The sequence below is a fragment of the Limulus polyphemus genome, unplaced genomic scaffold (genome assembly GCF_000517525.1).
Source record: "Limulus polyphemus unplaced genomic scaffold, Limulus_polyphemus-2.1.2 Scaffold546, whole genome shotgun sequence".
Taxonomy (NCBI): Eukaryota; Metazoa; Arthropoda; class Merostomata; order Xiphosura; family Limulidae; genus Limulus; species Limulus polyphemus.
The window spans coordinates 382,330-397,218 of NW_013666156.1; the positions used below are offsets into that span (position 1 = coordinate 382,330).

The 14,889-nt window shown below is 35.6% G+C and overlaps 1 protein-coding gene across 1 annotated transcript in view; it reads left to right on the forward strand.

The window, feature by feature from the left end:
- The window catches only part of LOC106459013 (GTP-binding protein Rheb homolog), a 45,148-nt gene that overhangs the window by 9,822 nt on the left and 20,437 nt on the right, over positions 1–14,889 (forward strand). The window contains exon 2 of the mRNA XM_013918581.2: positions 3,700–3,771. Within this exon, the coding sequence (XP_013774035.1) occupies positions 3,700–3,771 (72 nt within the window). The remainder of the gene's footprint in view (positions 1–3,699; positions 3,772–14,889) is intronic.

Consider the following 14,889-nt stretch of genomic DNA (forward strand, 5'->3'; position numbering starts at 1 on the left):
CAACCCAACTCCATAATCTTGTGTTGTGTCACATGTGGAGGGGCATTGTCATGGAGAAGAAGAACACTTTTCTGATTGACGATTGAAGGACATTTCTGATGAATGGCTTGATATGAATATTCCAGTTGCTGACTATAGATCTCTGCATTGACAATTCATTGTGGATTGAGGAGTTTGAAATGAATTACTCCTTTGGTGTCCCATCAAATGCAAAGCATCACTTTCTGTGGCTGAAGTTTAGGTTTTGGGGTCGGAAGTGGTTTTTGTCTAGGACTGAGCCATTGTTTTTAATATTCGCATAAAGAATCCATTTTTAATCACCGTTGAAAATTCTGTCCAAAAATGGCTCACATGCATTATGCTCCAGAAGAAACAAAGCAACATTCACACATTGGAAACGATAATCATCGGAGAGTTTGTGAGGCTCCCAAACACTTTCTTTATGGAGTTTCCCATATTCCTTTATATGTTTACGTATTGTTTCTTGAGAGACATGCAATTTCATGTGTTGCCTTGGGTTAGACTAAACAACCATGTTCAGAATATTAATATCGGTTCAAACATCTTGGCCCCTGCCATCACAGTTTGTAAGGCTAAAGTCACCTGAACGAAATTTGCTGAACCATTTGTTGACACTTAAAAAAGCTCAAAACATTTCCATAAACTTCTTTGATATTCTTTGTGGCTACAGAGGTGTTGTTTCCCTTCTTGTATTCAAACACTATTACATGCCAATTGTGTGTCATTGTGTACCATCACTATAAGGAATTAGAGTATACTAAACTTTACACATTATATAGGCTACACTAAAGTGATGTAAGTTTTGAGGGGGGGGGGTTAATGAAAGTGTTCCAAAATGCAACATTACTTTTTTGGCTACCTAATATGTAGTTGTAAATTTTTCTCGACCAAAATGTGAAATTCAGTGAAGAAAATATGACATAGAGGCTTGCTCTATTCTTTGGTTCATTACTTTCACTTCAGCAGACTAGTTTCACTGACTTCATAGCTCATCAGTGCTTCTTGGAAGAGTGAAGCAAATAAATAAAGTAGGTCTAATTAAAATCTGGAATACTTGGGACCTGAGCCATGCCAGCTTTCGGAATTTTCTGGGTTTTGGGTTATTTGGCCTGACTTGTACAGACGATGTAAATAAAGTATGAAATACATACATACATACATACATACATACTTAAAAGTTATTATTTACTTGCCTTTTGAACATTTTCATGAAGAACAAAGGGATAAAAATTCAAGTTAACAGGGGGGGCTACACAAGCAGCACAACCGAAGGGCATGTTTGAACTGGGACCACAATGACTTGCCACGCCTTCCAAATAAAGTGGCCTTGCCAGTAATTAATCTAAAATTAAATCTAAAAGAAATTTTAACTTATTTGTGCAATAATTTTTAGTGCAGTTTTCAGTAATTTCAAGTTGGAATTGTGCATCAGTAACCAGAAAAAGTCAGAGTATAAGGAATTTCTCCAAGCTAATAGAATGTTCACCAGAATAGCAGATTTCTGGAACATTCTGGTTTTCAGGTCGCTGGACTTAGGATCGTCTACCTGTATAATGAAAACAATGTTTGGTTTTGATGTATAGTCCATTACACCCCGCTAATAACCTTAAGTACTTGGGGGTAAAAGTTTGGATAACATGTGGCATACCATCACAACTGATTGAATAATACTGGATAATGAATTGTTATGGTGTGTCATGGTATCCAAACACCTAAAGTATTTTAGGTTATTGGTGGTGAATAAAAGAATATATATCAAAACCCAACAAATTTACAGGTTTTGTTGGAGCAGATTAGTTGTGAATTCTAATGATTGGTTTGGAAATATAAGTTGGACCTGTGAGTAGATATTATTTGTTATCTGCAGTTCCTTTGTTTTAAATTTATAAGTAGGAGGTGGAAATGTAGCGTAGAGTTGTTGAGAACTTATTTTATATACTTTGTGGAAGATTGTTCTTAAACATATATTTCTTTTTAATACAGCTCACTTGTTGAAATAACAGATAGGCTCTTGTTAAGCAAGCCCAGCATAATTCTATATAATATATGGTTATGAAACTTTCAGAAGAGCAATGAAAAGGTGGGTTTGTGATAAACTTAATTTCATATCTCAATTTTTCACAAAAGTATCAAAGAAAGGTGACACCAATTCTTGTCAGATATGAAATTCATAGCTGTGTTACATATTCAACTTTCCTAGGTATTCCAAGTGTATCAAAAACACGTCTGTGTTTTATACAACAGTGGTTTGAAATTACTTTGACACTGTTTTAACCATTCTTGTTCATGATAACACAAAAATATCTGTCATGATAAGTGTCAAGCGCAACCATATACTTGTACCTTTTTTTTCATATATAACTTTAAACCAGAAGTGCAACTCTTGAGTAGCTATGTCCATCGATTATGTTAATAAATTTTGTTGTAAACTATGGAATAGCAGTTCATCAAGCATAATGCCTTAACTCATTGCAACAAAGAAGTTAGTTAGTTGAGCACGTTTCTTTAGTAAGAAGAGCAAATGATAAATTTTCACTGCTAATTAAAGAAGCCCGTCTGAATAAAAAAAAAAAAAAAAAAATTAAGCTGAACTGAACCAAAAGACTTGTTATATGAAGTATACTTGGAACTATAAAATATGAGTTTGAAGAAATGTATTACTTACCATTTTTTAATTGCACTTTTCATTTTTTCATAAGGAGATGCCTTTTTAAAATATCCTAAAAGCCTATATTTTCTATAGATCTTTGTACAGAATGAATCATAAGTATAAAAACTGTTTAAGTCAAATTTAATATTTCTTGCTAAAAGACATTCATAATCTCTCTTACTTGTGGTTTTAACTATAGTTCTTTTTAAGACTTATTTTTATAAATCAGAATCTTCCATTGCACACACTTGTAAACTAGAAATCTTTTTACTAGTAGTTCAACTCTTTTATTAATCTATTTTCAGTTAGCTTGATCAAAATAACAAACAACATTACAGGCTTTTTTAACATTTGTTCCATTCAGGATTTAGCTACCCAATCCTTTTCTTTTACATTATTATGCAGTTTCTGGAAAACAACTTTCTTAAAACTGAGGTCATGATTCTTATTAACTCTATGCCTGGTATCAATAAAATAATTATAATGCTGTTATGATTGCTGGTATTCAAGTGCACTACTACTCTACATTTAAGAAATGTACTGAAAAGCAAGGTCACAGAAGGTCTATTAGCCTAGTAAGGTTCACCCTTATTCACAAAGGAAACAGTAAAAAAAAACAATCTAATATAACACTTTCCTTTGTAGTATTTGTTATAATGAATAAAAACGATTTTTGACAATGTTAATATATTTTTCATATGTAAGTGATGTAGTCAGTTTACCTAAAATAAAAATATCCATTAATAATAAACCATGATAATTTTTGTCACTTTGGTTTTTCTTGTGCCTTTTTAATGCTGCTTAAAGTAGCTATGTCACTGGTAATATGTACTGTAAGGTTATTTTATAAATTCCTAGTGTGTCTATGTAGGTTCCAATTAACATTACAAGTTTTGTAGTAAAATTATGATAAAGAAAGGTAGGTATGGTAAATGTCACATTTTGATATGTTAGGTTTATAGAATTTGGTAGTGTATATGAGTGTGTAAATTATGTTTCATTCTTGATATTTTGACTGTCTCATACAGGAAAATCTTCTTTGACAATACAGTTTGTTGAAGGACAGTTTGTTGACTCTTATGATCCCACAATTGAAAACAGTAAGTCAGTTAGCTATTTGTATTTATGCTTGTGCCAAGTGCTCATTCATTGTGCTATAAATTGGGAAACTTCAATTCCCTTTATGTTTGACAATGCCTTAGAACTGTGTTGGTTGAGATTTCTTTTAAAGAAATGGTTTAATATATTCCTAAATAAGACAATAAAAAAAAAGAAATAATACAATGAAATTGTGATTTTTGGATGTATATAATTGCATGAAACACTAAAATAAACATTGTCAAGTGTAAATAGATATTGAATTAATAGCCCAAGTAATATGGGATATATGTCATTTTTCATTATGACCAACTAGTTTTAACATTTTTCCTAAAAAAGGCACAAAAATGTAAAAGGTATAATCAAATTATCTTTAGATGTAACATCATTGGAGATATTAGTTTTTCACCAGTTCTCAATGAAGATATATAGTATTAGTACCACATGTTTAGCTAAATAGTTAAAATTAACAAAACAAGTTGTCTTTGTAATCTGCCATTATTATAATAGCTACAATATGTTAATTATGTGGATGCTTATGATAGATATCCTACTATCTAAAGCAAGCAATAATTCAAGAACATTATTATATACTGGTGTATAGCCTGTCAAAAATGATGAGGCAAGTAGTACCAACCCCATCCCATAGTACACCCTGACTTCACATTTCATAGCTAACTGAAATGAATAAATTTTGTGAAGTCAAGCTTGACCAACAATGAGGCAGAAAGGTGCAGACAAGGCAGCCAGACATTGGTAAATTCTTTTGTGAGCCAATCTAAATTTATGATAATTCATGAAATGAATTCATGGTGTATTCGTAGAATAATTATTGGTAAAAATCAGTTAGATTAACAACTTCTAATATATAGAAAAGACAGTGCATTTTGGTAACACTACATTCCAACAGTAGCTTTTATGTCATTGCTTAGCAACAAAAGTATAACCAAATATTGTTGTTAGTCTATGTTCTGAAAGTATAAAATGAAATGTATAGAAAAAAACTGGGAATATATTTCTTGATTTCTTAACTTAGGGTCTGTTGATTAAAGAGGTTTTGTTTTTATTTAAAATGTTGGTGATATAACAGAAAAAAGCTTAATTCATAAATGATTTAAGTTGAATATTGAATCAATATTTTTACTTTCATGGTACTTTTTATGCACTTGACTCTAGGCTAGGTGATTCCACACTACATATTTACTTTAGGCTTATTATACCAACACTCACAAGGTTTCACAGCACACACCCCTCTCATGGCTCCTGTCACTAATATCATAATGGGCAGACAGTAATCAAAGTATTCTATCTGGATAAATGCATCTTGGCTTTTATGACTGTTTTGAGAAATCAAGCATGACGTGACACACGTTGGCTTTAATATAGGTTAGATTCTGTAGTAGTAACATGTTCAGATTAGAGATTTAAAGGTAATGTTTTAACTGGATACCATACATTCAACTCAAAATGAATTTATTCAGTTTATTTCAGAAAGAGAATAAAATAATTTCTTACTTTAGATGTTCTGGTCTCTTGAAAGTTGGATTTAGATGTCCAATATCTCAAAAACAAGCAGTTGGTAATAATTTTAAATACAGGCAAACCTTTACTCTTTTTAATTGACATCAATGATATAGATTAAGGAAGAGTCAATGAATAATTTAAATTTGCTGCTGATGTTAGAGCTTAGGATGTTACTGGCTGTGGGAAGGATGCTGATGCTTACCAAAGGATTTGGATTATTTGATGAGTTGGGTGAATAAATGGCAGGTGACAATTTAAATTATGAGTATAATTTTGATGGGAATAATCTTAATGGTGTTAAGGAAGAAAATGATCTTCATGTTCTGGTTTATTAGTCTCTTAAGCCATCCAAACAATGTTAACATCTCTGAAATTTTCTCTTTAAAAAAAAAGAAAATTGGGGGGGGGGGGTTCCTGACTGAGTTGTTAAAGATTTTAAAGGACATTAGTTGTGTTGATGCATCATCCATTTTTGTGTTTATAGTGAGAATAGTAAGAGTGGGGGACACAAATTTTGGCAGGGTAGGAGTCATCTTCAGCTAAGACAATGCTTTTTCTCTGTTTTTTTCTTACAGGGTGGTTAGCCTTTTGAATGGATTGCCTGCAGATGTAGTAGATGCAGTTAATTTAAGAGAGTTTAACCCTCTCACTATGGGTAGGTCAAAGTGTACATGTCACAACCTTTTACAGAGTTCCATTCAAAATTTAGTTAAGCCACTTTATTATCAATGTATGTTAGTAAATTTGACATCAAAACATAGTTAATGAATAAAATTGTAACATGAGTTTTAATTTCATAAATTTATAAGAAAAACTGACCCAAATTTAGGGGGGAAATGTCAGTGAAATTTGTAAAATGCCTTGCCAGGAACATAAACATAGAAAGAAACGAGAGGTGTTTGTAGATGGTGCTTACCTTTGGATTCATGCTCGATTAAAGCAAATCATATTCAATGGAAGCGAAGAAATGATGCTGAAAGAAGAGAATGAAAAGGACAAGTGCCCTGAGAGGACAAAATGAAATTAGATTAGAAGAAAGCAAGGTGAATGATATTGATTCTGGAGAAGATGGAAGTACTGAAGCCTCTAAAACCTTTACTGCTATATTCAGTGCCTTGGGTATTACCAATCACACAGCTTTGGAATGTTTACCTATAAGTGAATATAAAGCTAATGCATTCAAAGTGTCAGACAAAGACAGAGGTCTGTTCAAATATGCACACAAATAACTGATAAGTTATTCCAACTTTTGTATCCGACTGATCCATTTGAATTGAAGACATATTTTATCGACAAAATACAGTATAATGAGAAATATACAATGAAACCCATTTCCAAAAGCTTGTGTAAGCTATCACTTGTTGGGTGCAGAAACATTTCTGTGGTGCTCAAAGCATTTTGGCAAACTCACTCGAACGACGTACATGCAAAAGGATGCTCATCGACGAATTCAATAGCCTACAAGACCAACAAAAACAGTTTATACCCATTCAAAAGCAGTCGATGGGAAAAGCTAAGTTTTCATCCTTGAGAAAGATATTTGCTACTCTGGAGTGTGGAACAGATCTGCCTAAACACAATTATATTTTCCATGTGGACAGCCAGAGGATTGCAACAGCAAATTGCATTCATTCAACGAAGACTTCTAGTAAAACTTTGTCAAACAAGTAATATAAGGATTGACAACCACATATTTTCAGATATGCTGGTTTATGAACGTGGCAAACAGAGTATCAAAGACCTTCACAATTCATATATAAGAACTCCTTTGATAGCCGTGGACAGGTTGGGGTGCATACATTTCGTGATATCGTTAAGCTGCTAACAAAAAGAGGCGAAACAAAAGCTGTTTTGTCAACCTACTAAATTTGATTAAGATATGTCAGTTCAGTATTCGAGTCCATGATGGCAAGATTAAGCAACATGAAGTATCCTGAAGAAATTGTGGCAAATGATATTCAAGCAAGCATCGAGAAAATCTTGCAGAGATAGAAAGAAATAATGTTATTTCTAACATTTGAGTACACACACAAGTGTATTGTCTGACGATCAGACCTATTGCTGTACGTTTTCACTAGGTGGATGATGTGATCATGTTCACAACCATAGCAAATGCATCAAATTTTTCGACACTTTGGTTAGGCCAATCTTGGTGCAGACTGCCTCGTTACTAGTGAATGATCTTGATACAACAAAGGAAGTAGAATCAATGTTAGCATCCATCCCAATTCTACAAAATACAACATTATGGTACATGGCCCCTAGGCTTAGAGCAAAAGTTCAGTTTGATGCAATCAACAAATTTAAAGAAGAAATGAAGATTGATTCACCAATGATTCTTATTGTGCTTGACCATAAGCAGAAGGTGTTACCTATGAAGTACAGGGAAGATCAAGTGGAGTACTGTGGTAAAAAGAGTGTCAATGCTTGGTTCAATGAGAGTCAGATGTGTGTGTGTGGCGATGAAGGTGTTCCTGGATTTCAGTATGAATTCATCGATTATGTGGTTGAAGGATACATAGGATAAGATAATGTACAAGTTGCAGCTGTACTGAAAGAGATGCTACAGGATGTTTGAACAAATTGTCTCTATATCCGTAAAGTGATTCTTCAAAGTGACAGTGCTATATGCTTTGCCTCACAGGATCTGATCCCACATATATATACCATCTCAATGTTGGAATGCAGTCTTCCACTGATAGGCACATTCTCAATGTCAAGAAGTGGATTTATACATAGGCTCAAACTGGTAAAGGGAGACTGGATACCCACTTTTCATGTTTGAACTTGACGTTCAACTCATTGGTGGAAGACAGAAATGACATAACTACGGAAATGGACATATACAAGGCCTTAACATTTAGAGATGGGATCGCCTGCACTACCAGAAAAGTACTTGATGCCAATCTGTTGAATGGTACAATGTTAGTGAAAAAAAGTTCAAAGCCGAAGCACTCGTGAGGTTCAATGGGAGGTTAATGCTGCTAAAATTATTTGCTCGTCCATTCAAGCTTAATGCGTGTGGAACAAATGAACTGAATATTGAAACAAGGTTGTCATTTACATCCCCCAGGGCACCATTATTTACACCTGATTGACATGCAAGTTCAGAGTTGAATGAACAAAATCAAGTCAGGATTACTGCTAAATCACTAGCTATTAGCCAAGCACTGTCTCTGGTCCACTGTAATCATCCTGAAGCGGATATAAGCAATGTAGGAGGTGAAACTACTACACTTTGTCCAGAAGCACTGTCAGAAGGGTGGGCATGCTATCCAGGGAATATGAAAGATTAAATGCCCAGGGAGTGTGTGGAAAAGTTAATTGAAATATACGAAATGTGGGGGGGGGGGAACAAAACTCAGAAAGTCTCCGCCAATAAAGCTCATCAAATTCTGATGAATTTGGTCCTAGGAAATTGGTGAGATAGATTTTGTTTTACTGTTTCCAAGATAAAAGCATTCTTTTCTTTAACTCCAAATGAGGGTATTGATTGATAGTGATAGTACAATTCCCGAAGACGTAGTGCATGAAGCTGAATGTTCATATTTGCAGGAAGAAATTTCTGTATCTTCTGCCTCACTTATTGATGTAGATATGCAAACAGATTAACTTAGTCCTCATTAACAGCAAAATATATATACAACTGTATCTTTTTCATACTTCATGGATTTCCAATTAGAAAAACTATTCTGAATAGTAGAATCAAATAGTTTATTTCTACCAATTAGCCCCTTCTGAGACATAATAATATCAAATTTTGGCACGACACCACGAGGGGTTTGTATTTCGTGACCAGGAGTCTTAAATAAATCCTCAATCTCTAGTATGAAAATTGTGGCATTTGTTTCCCTAGGTCTTCCTCCTGTAATTTATTTATCACCCCTCTTTGAAGTATGGAGTTTAAGATACATTACTCATCATAATATAGATATTACTCTGGAAAAGTCCAATTTTTATTGTCTTCAATCTTATTTGTTTAAATAGTCATGAACTAGAAAATCAGAACCACTTGCCATGCCCATCTGTCACATCCTCCCTTTCACAAATTTCTAATAATTCTCATGGATGTTTTTTATCATATCATTTATAACCAATAAAAAGAAAGTTTTAATCTATTAAATGATGTATAATGCTACATCATTTTCGGTACAGAGTATTTTCAATTTTATCTTCAGTTTGAAAGTTTTTCTTATGGCAAGCTACAGCAAAAAATGAGGTTAGACGTATAATTTCTTGTTTTTCATGTATGTATTTTATTTATTTGTGATAAATATAACTAAAATGTAGAAAGTAGAAATTTATTAGGTTAGATATTGAAAAATAATAATTATTCACAACTTGTGTTTTGTCATTCATTATGGTAATGCGAGCTATGCATTTGCTGAGTGAGTTACAACTCGGATTACGGCAGGATTATTAGACACATTTCAAAGGGAAATAAAACAATAAATTTAAGTTGAAACAGATGTAGACTGTTGCAAGCCTTAAGCTATTTAGGATGAACAATTGTAGTTTTCAATTAGTTTTATTGAAAAAACTGAATATTTATTTAGGAGGTTTTAGGGGTTATGCGAATGAAATCTGAAAATTTTCAGATGAAGAAAAATATTTTCAATATTAACATTAAAATCACTTTGCACTCAGAGCAGTCAACACTCTCGGTTGAAACTGTCAGTGATCTTATTGTGTTGAGATAGAGATATATATTCGGTTCAGTGATGTTCCTCCAGAGGGCTCTGAGGCTCAAATTGAGGGTGATCCTAGACATTCTGGATAGAATTTAGAGTCATGCCAATTCATCTGGGGTTTTATTCCCATAAGTTTATTGGGCCCAAGTAGACAGAAGATTGGTGTCCAGTCATCCATTTTTCTCATCTGTATCAATTCCTAGATTCTCCAAGGTTCCCAAGTGACTCATTCCTCACTCTGAGTTGGCATTTTTCACTAGGATTGTGGATATCCAAATTCGATGTAGTTGGCTCCTACATTGCACATTGTCATAGTAGTGGCATCCCACAACTATCTGCATATTTTGTGCAAAAGGGTCAGATACTGCAGATCAGAGTTTTTACCTTCAGACTAGCATCAACATCACATTGGTTCTGCTGAATCATATGAGTGTTTCTTGTCACCTCCATTCCCTAACCTGTGCACACACCATTTCACAGACAACTGGTTACTGCTGGCCCATCTAGTCAATTTTCAGAATATCACATCTGAATTCTACTTTCAGAAACAACCAAGACAGGCTTCATTCTCAGAGCTGAGACAACTATTCTTGCTCCAACTCAATATGTCATCAGTTTGGGTATTTTTTTATCATATATCTCAGTCGGGCTCAGCTGACTCCTGACCTGCTCCACACTATGGAACAGAAAGCCTGACTCTTTCTCACCTCTCCTTCTCCCACTGCATGGATGGATGGTTCTTTCTCTTTTTGTGAATGTGGGCATCACTCAAATCCCTCGTGCCTTTGGATGAGCACAAAAGTGGTCTTTATGCAACCAAGGGATCATAAACATCAATTCATTGGGTTCCCAGTGATCATTCTTCAATCTCAAGGTGTTGTTAGATCGGGACAGTACTAAGATATGAGTTCCTCTAGTGCCACTTCATCCAGAGATCCATCTCTTCAAAAAATCAGGGATGGGGTGCATAACTCAACATAGAATTCCAGAGTCTATGTACAGACAACAAGGCTTCCCTACACAATATTTTACACCTTCTTGCTCATCAAATGGCAATGTCTCATAGTCTGGGCTTATTAAGGGCAAAATTGTCATGTTTTTGTCTTTCATTTCCTGTCAAGGGGGCACTTGATCCAGGGTTCCTTGTTTTTGAACCTTGGATTTCCTTTCTCGGGACCACTCCTATCATGTCACTTTACTAGTTTGTCATGTTCCACAGGTGGTGAATGCGGTAGCAGATCAATTGTCTCGACCAAAGCAGATTCTCCCAACAGAATAGATGCTGCATTGCACGATTTTCTGTTGGATTGGCTCTCACTTTGAAACACTGATGAGTTGTGGGTTGGCCAATCTTTGGAAAACCTAACTACTGGTAAATTGGTCTCCAGTACCTCACCCTCAGGCTTTGGCAATGGATGCATTCCATCAGCACAGGACAAGATTACAAGTCTAGTCCTTCCCTCCAATTTGTATGTTACCCAAGGTACTAAATATGATTTGTTTCAACCCATTTTTGAGTCCTGGTTTCTGCTTCTATGGTACCTTCAGGAGTATCCACCTCTTCCACTTCTTCTTTGGCCATCTCTGTGGAGGCAGCTATGATCTGACATGGTACACCTGCGTTTCCAGAAGCTCGAGCTTTGGATATGGAGGTTATGCAGTCCCTCAGATGGCATCGGGATTTAATTTCAAAGGTTGCCATATATCTATCTCAGACTTCGCTTCGTCCCACGATGGACATTTATCAATGGAAATGGCATATATATCGACATTGGTGTATTGAGAGGAGGTTGAACCGGCTTCGATCAGAAATGCCAACCATAACTCGTTTATAACTTGACTCTTTGGCTAAGGTTTTGCATTTTCCACAGTTGCCCTGTATAAAGCAGTTTTATTGACTACCATTCCAGAATCGAGACAAAAATGGACATTTATCAATGGAACTGGCACACATATCGACAGTGGTGTATTGAGACGCGGTTGAACCCACTTCGATCAGAAATGCCAACCATAACTCGTTTATAACTTGACACTTTGGCTAGGGTTTTGCATTTTCCACAGTTGCCCTGTATAAAGCAGTTTTATTGACTACCATTCTAGAATCGAGACAAAAATTCTTTGAGTCCCCAGTACTTTTCAGCTTCCTCAAGTCACTTTGGGTCCTTTCTCCCAAACAACCATTCCAGATACCTAGCTGGTATATTACAGTTACATTACATGTCCTTTCTCAACACCCATTGTGACCTTAGGCTCATGTGCTATGTATCACCTTTCCCTGAAGGTTTATTTTTCATTGCTGATGACCTACAGACATCACAGAACAGAGTTTTTTTTGCTGATTGTGAACAGGATGCTTTATCATTCTACCTATATCCTCTGACCAGTTCTTCTTCCCTAAGACACTGTCAGATGGGGAAGGGGATAAATCCTTTCCACCCATTCATCTGATCACTGATTCTCACATCTACGACTGATCAGATTTCAATCAGTTGTTATATCTAGTGAGGGATTTGAAGGTTTTGTTGCATCCACTAATGCCTTTGGAGATGCTAGACAATGATGTTTTATTCATTAGGATCATTCCATTTCTCAGGATTTACCCTGGTTACATTGACAATGGGGGTACAAAATTGATCCATCTTGAGGAATCTTCTGTGAGTCGTATCTAATCAAATTTGTCACATTTCTATGTCCTGAGCAGCCTGGTTGAATTGCCAACTGGAGGACATTGTGTGAGCTGCTATGTGGACCTCCCCCAAAACTTTTATCTCACATTATTTGCATGATCTAACAGTATCTTTATCTGAGAGTTTTTGACTATCCCTTTAGCTATCTTAACCACTTCCACTAGATTATACAGAAGGGTGAGTATTTTCATTGGTTTGTTTGTCTCTGCTTTACCTTTCAAGGTCTCTTAATTCAGTTTCACAGCATTCCACTTTGTGGTGAATGTTGCCCAGGCAAATGTACTTTTATCACACCAATTCCATGCTAGCAACCACTCATTCAATATACTTTTTCTAAGTTGCAACAAGCTCTGTAGAAATGAGGTGTTCCATAAGGCCACCTAGAGGCTGACCAGGTGGTATTACTGTACTATGCTGGACCACCACACATGGACTATCATGAATAAAGCAAAATCATTGGATTGAATAAGTCAGAGTCAGTTTGCTTTTAAAAATTTAGGGAACTTAGTTCATCTATTGCACTGTTCCTAAGAGCTCCACAATATGCATTAACCCCCCCCCCCCCCAAATTCTACTAGTGGAGCTAGGGAGTCCTTACCACACCTGTCTTCCAGTTGCTGGGATGGTGGATTGAGGCTTTTCCTCCAGAGTGTTAGAGTGAATTTCCTCCACTCTTGGAGAAGATGATGAATTTGGGGGCCCTCATACCCAGATCCCTGGAAGTTTTTTCTCAGATGTTGGTAGGAGAGGCACCATCCTATGTGGGAGCCTACTCGTAATACCAGTTCATATTTGATATTCGGTTATCTAGTTGTGTTGAGCATGGCCCTTCTTTTTGATCAATATTAGTTCAATACATTGTTCATGGAAGAGGGCCCAGTGTCTCCCCATAATTACAATTGTAGAGTTGGGAAGTGAGGATGAGTGTTCATAATTCCAGATTGGATGAGTTCTGTTTCCTCAGGTTGTGTAAGGCATACAAGATCTCAACATTCTGAGCGGGGGGTGTTGCATTTTGGACTTCTTTAGGTTAAGGAGAAGGTTTGTCCACTTCAATTGCTTACCTTTTAGTCATGATTCCGGTGGCTTGGAATGCATCACTCTATGGCTACTGGTTGGGATCCACTCATAAGTGTTTGTGTGTGTGTGTATATATTGAGGTCCACTTGCCCTAGCCACCAACAAGGGGTATAGGGACCATGGCCCTATAAGTTCAACCTCCTATCTGGTTGGGACCTGGCCAATAATGATGATACCTGTTCTGGATATAGTGTGGTTCCACCACTAGAGTGCCAATCTCCTATTGACAAACCCATGTTCTATGCAGACACTTTCTTTATGGATAATGCCCTCATTGGCCCCTCCACCTTATCAATGTGGGATTCTAGCTGTAGTGTAAGAGGAGGTAAGTATGTTTTAGAAGTTAATATTTTCTTAAGTAGAAAATGTATTTCCAATACAGCTTACCTACTCTCACATTCTCCTGCCCTTCCTCCTCACTAAGAGCCAGTGTTAGAGACTGCGGATTGAGTCAGTCTCAAAAAAAGTGATAACATTATCTGAATGAGATGCTTATATATATAGTACCAGAATAGAGGGTGCATTAACGTAGGTGGAGAGTGTCTCAAGACAAATATTACCAAGGACAATTAAGTGGGGGAATAAAAGACTAGTGCAAGCAAGAAAAAATCATACCCATGCTTAGATGGGGAAAGGAAAAAACCCTGTCAATCGAGTAATAGCTGTAGTGTAAGAGGGGGGGTAAGTATTATTGGAAATACATTTTCGATTTCTGAAAATGTTAATTTTTGAGTAGTTGATTATTTTCATGACAGTCGATTTGATCATAATTTCAATTAATTTATTGTTGGAATTGTTTGAAACACTGATTTAAATTATTTGATTATTTTTTTGACAACCATTATATATTTTCATTAACTCTCTCAATATGGGCTTGGTTGATTGAACTGACCACATGACCTCTTTGTAGATTTGATACTACTAACTTTTAGTATAATATGTATATTTTCATAAAATACATTCCTAAATACATTTCAAATATTTGTTTTCAGTAAAACTTTATATTTTATATGTTATTTTCTCTACCCTAACTCTATACAAAGTTGGTCAATTTGACTGACCTCGTAACCACCAAAAAAGAAAATCAAAACAAATCTAAATTACCCTTTTTCTTTCTAGAATGACTTCAAATTGTAAC